This window comes from Ictalurus punctatus, chromosome 6 (assembly GCF_001660625.3).
Source record: "Ictalurus punctatus breed USDA103 chromosome 6, Coco_2.0, whole genome shotgun sequence".
In the NCBI taxonomy this organism is placed as follows: Eukaryota; Metazoa; Chordata; class Actinopteri; order Siluriformes; family Ictaluridae; genus Ictalurus; species Ictalurus punctatus.
Window position 1 is genome coordinate 811,388 of NC_030421.2, and position 4,723 is coordinate 816,110.

Sequence of the window (4,723 nt, forward strand, 5' to 3'; positions counted from 1 at the left end):
TATATTTTTGAGACATGGAACATGACTAAAATCATTCAAACAGATGGTGGGCAGGTAGAACGCCACGAACGGATTAAAGAAAACATGCGGCATGATGTAGCTGAGGTTGAGGAACTGTCAGAATTCATGCATCATGCTGACACTGCTGACATTTCTACACCTGCTTTCAGTGTTTTCCCGGGGGTGCAGTGACATCTTTAAAAAAGAAAGAAAGAAAGAAAGAACAGGTTTAGGCCACGCCCACTTCAGGTTTAAATCTGAGTACAGATACGTGTATTCGAGCAACTAAACAGATACAGATAACGTCAGTACACCCCAATAACACACTAATGTGCACGCTGCTGTTGATCTTAGTGTATAATCTGCGCTGTCTGTATTGAAGCATTTTACAGTTATTTAACTTGACTGGAAACAAGTTTAAAATAGCAGATTTTATTTTTCAGACCAGACACACGCTGAAGCACAAGACAAAACAATCCCTACAGTGTAATTTGGACCAGAGCACTACTGAATTCTGGATTGTGATTGGTCAGAAGGCGTTCAGTAGCGCAGCTGCAAATCACAGATGGATATTAATGTGCTTGTTATCGTTTGTATAATAACAGCTCGACATAAAGAGATTTAAAAAAAAAAACTGCGACATTGTTTATATTTAACATTTATGGAAGGAGTCGCCAGTGTGAGTACTAGTAAGAGTCAGAGGTCCAGTAAAGCTGTAAGTTCAAGAGAGCGGGAAAATAAAAGAGCTGAGGAAACGAGAGTTTGTATCTGCTGTGTCATAAGTGAAAGCAGGAACTACTTTCATAACATTAAAAGTAACTATGACTGAGTAAAGAAACAAAGCATGATATGTTAATATCACCACTTTAATATATATTTATATATATGGTATAAGAAGAGTAAAACACTTCAGGACATGTTGGTATAGGAAAATGATCAACTTCAGGGTGGGAACAGCAATTGAAAAACATTTGGAGACCATTAAAAAAAAAACATGACACCCTGCATACATGTAAAAAATTACATCATGAATATTACAAGGTTTCCTGGAAGAGCTTGTTGTAGTGCTTCTGGCTTTCAGTGGCCATGACGCTCCTGAGACAAAACCAGAAATACTGCTGTGCTTGAGGATTCCTTGGCCATTCCAGCACGGATCTTTTGTACAGCCTCTTCCTGAGTCTCAGGTACTTGGAGTGACTGGACGAAAATCTCTCGAGGAAAATCAAGATGATGACGTCGTCCTTCTCGTCCATGAGCCGCTGGTGAGCCAGGTAGAACGCGGTCTTGAAGTGGCCGCTCCGTATAAAGCGAGTGGTCAGAATGAATACGGTACGCTTGCTAAGCTGAATGCTTTGAGAAAGGTTCTCAATGAGGGGACAACCTGGAACCCAGTCACGATCTTCCAAGCAAAGATGGAGCCTTGATTCGCCACGGTCTTCCAGTTGAACTCGGAGCTCCTTCAACACCCATTCGCTCACTGCCGTGTCAGTTCTATCGTAGACTACAAAGGCGTCGTAGGGCGTGCTTTCCGAGAGAAGGCGGCGGTAGCCCTTGATTTTGGCAAGGCAGAAGTGGTAGATGTACCACACATCCCAGAGAAAGAGATGGCTTGAGATGGACAGGGTGAGGACACTCAGGATGACAGAAGTGGTCAGGATGCTGAGAATAATGGACAGAGAGTTATGCAGGCAGGCTTGAAGGTTGAGAGAAATCACACTCTGGCCTCGCTGAGTGCCAGGGGACGCACAGGTGACATCAGTGGCTAGTCGGGGAATGTACACAGACGTGCGATTGATCCACCGGACGAACCATGTCGCATTGCACGAGCACACAAACCGGTTGTTGTTCAAGAACAGGACCTCCAGCTTGTCTATGACGTCTTCGGGGAAGCTTGACTCTTCAATGTACTTGATTTGATTATAACTCAGATCTAGTTTTTTCAGGCTAAATGCATCTTGGAGGAACTCTGGGCTCAGCCTCGAGATTTGATTCTTGCGCAAAACCAGTGTCACAATAGATTTCGAACAGTTGGAAAGCTTTGGAGGCACGCTTGTTAACAGGTTACCACTAAGGTCTAAGACCTCCAGGTTTGGAAGAAACCTAAGACCGTCCCAGTAGAACGATTTCAACTTGTTGTTTGTAATGTTGAGTTCTGTGAGCGTTTCTGGAAGGCTTTGAAAAACCTGCTTGGGAATGAAGTTAAGGTTGTTGTGAGAGATGTCAAGGGATTTCAAGACCATTAGTTTTCTAAAATAGTTGTGATATCTGTTATCACCATCTCTCCATAACATATCAAGGCGATTGCCTTTAAATTCCAAATGCTCCAGAGATAAACTCTGTATCTCCGTGTTGGTGGATGTAGATATTTGATTGTGGTTCATTATTAACTTGGTCAGTTTGTTGAGATTGTTGGTAAAATTTAGCATGTGAGTCAAGCCCTCTGCTTCAAAGTAGTAATTGTTGTGACTGATGTCCAGCACAACTAAATTGCTCAGTTCCTTGAACGCTGAGGAGAACATCAAATCAAGGCGATTGTGGGAGAAGTCGAGGTATTTCAGATTTTTAAGACAAACAAATTCAGAACCATTTAAAGCTTGGCTCATGGCATTTCCTGATAGATTGAGACACCGGAGCTCACTCAGATTCAAGAATCTCGAGTGTAAAAAAAAAATGTTGTTTCTGCTGAGATCCAGAGTTTTCCCAAAGGAGCTACACTGTGTGTTGAAAGGACTCAAAGTCCCAAGTTCTTTATCTTTACTTTTGCAGCTTCGGGCATATTCATCGTATCTGAAATAGTGAATCTCTCTCACTTCTCCACTTTGGTACTGAGTGCCTCGTGACATTGGGGAAGTGCCGTCCTGCTTGAGAACACCACGTGCCGTTGCCATCGCAGCTGCGTACTCAGCTTCTGAAGGCGATGAGATTTTGTTGTCCGATAAATTGATGATGCGGAAACTTTTTAGCCCTGTGAGGATGCTTAGATTAGTTAACTTGATGAAGTTTGTCCCGAGGTCAATCATTTCCAGATTCTCCAAACAAGTTAGAGGCTGAATATCTTGTTGTTTGAGTTCTTGGAACACAAAGCCTCTGATTCTCAGGATCCTGAGAGACTTCAGTGAGGAGAAAGACGGAGACAGGTTTAGTGATGAAGGATACCTCTGGAGCTCATAATTAAAAGAGAGATCTAGTTCTTCTAGTAAAGGCAGTGAATGAGGAAAGGAGGTGTGTGTGATGTCATTCGCTAAAAAGTTGCTCGAGAGGTCTAACACTTGAAGTTCTCTGCAGCCCTGAAACCACTGCGGCTGCACGGTAGTGAGAGAGTTGCTGTGAAGCCGGAGAATTTTAAGTTTGGTCAAATTGAGGAAAGAGTTTTCGTGAATCTGAAGAGGAGCGCCGTCAGCACATGGAACGCACGGAAAGGGCGCATTATAACAGCGGGGACAGTTTCCGCTCAAATCCAAGATCTCTAACTTGGTCAAGTTGTGAAAATCCTCCGGTGCTACCTTCTGTATGTTATTGTTGTATAAGTAGAGCTCCTTGAGACTCGACGGTAGTTTGTGAGGGACATAAGACAAATTGTTTGACTTGAGCGACAGCAGAGTCAATTTGCCAAACTGCAAAAAAGCGTCCTCCTCAACATGATAGGATCTATTGCATGGGTTTCGGAAGTAACAGTTCTGGCCAAGGTACAGAATCTCGATGTTGGTAAGCTCCGTGAGATTTTCCTTCAGAATTGAAGAAATGCTGTTGACCTCAAGGCTGAGGAGCACGATGTTCGGAGGAAGTCCTTTAGGGATGCTGGAGAGCTGATTTCCATCCAGGTAAAGCGATTTGAGAGTCTTAAGTTGCCAGAAGCTTCCATTATCGATCTGCACACTTTTCGCGCACACATGGTCTTTCGGGCCGATCTTGATGGGCACGCAGTTGCAGCGCATGTCGATCTCGGTGATGTTGTTCAGGCCGAGGAAAGAGGTCTCGTTGATGTGAGGAATGTGGTTGATGGTAAGCGTCAGGTTGGTGGTGTTGGATGGAATTCCTGGAGGAATTGATGTTAATCCTCTGCTGGTGCAGTCCACTTTCACTTCTGTGTCATTGCTAATCCTGGACACGTCACATTGCAGACTTTTGGGATACCATTCAGTTTCCGAGCACACAGATGGACAGAAAAGGAGAAGGAAGGCTATTTTAAGGATGATGATCCTTCCTGCCATCTAAGAGGAACAAGGCGTGTATTATTGATCGTGTATTAACAAGCTATGGAAACTGAACCATCATTCTGGACAGAAATTTGTACGACTGGAGCAAATCAGCAAACTTTAAATGTACTAACATTTGAAATTTAAACTTTCTGACAGATTTGAAAGTATACATGAGTATAACTATAAGTATAAATATAGGTATTGGCAGGATAAGGATAATAAGAATGAAGAACTCACCGTTTTATTGGGCTCTGGCCTCACAGCCTGCCAATTCCTCTGCGTTTCTCAGACTGTGCTGCGAGACTCTGGAGACGAATCTCTGAGCAAATCGTACGCATTCGTTTTTTTTTCTTTGACCATAAAAATACAAAACCATAAAGACAAGTGAGAGCGGTTATATTTAACTCTGTTAACTTCCTCATTGTTGAATTACCTACATGCAGGTTCAACCCTGATGCAAAAAAAAGAGAAGAAAACCCCACAAACTGTCTGGTATGAAAAACAAGACTGATATGAAAAAGAAA

General features: G+C 42.9%; 1 protein-coding gene across 1 annotated transcript; it reads right to left on the reverse strand.

Annotated features, from left to right (window-relative positions):
• Window positions 1–346: 346 nt before the first annotated feature.
• tlr7 (toll-like receptor 7) lies at window positions 347–4,533 on the reverse strand. The gene is made up of 2 exons (XM_017469254.3): window positions 4,437–4,533; window positions 347–4,211 (listed from the first exon to the last, which is right to left on the reverse strand). The coding sequence occupies exon 2, from the start codon at window positions 4,209–4,211 to the stop codon at window positions 1,035–1,037; it is 3,177 nt and encodes a 1,058-aa protein (XP_017324743.2). The 5' UTR covers window positions 4,437–4,533; the 3' UTR covers window positions 347–1,034.
• Window positions 4,534–4,723: the final 190 nt, after the last annotated feature.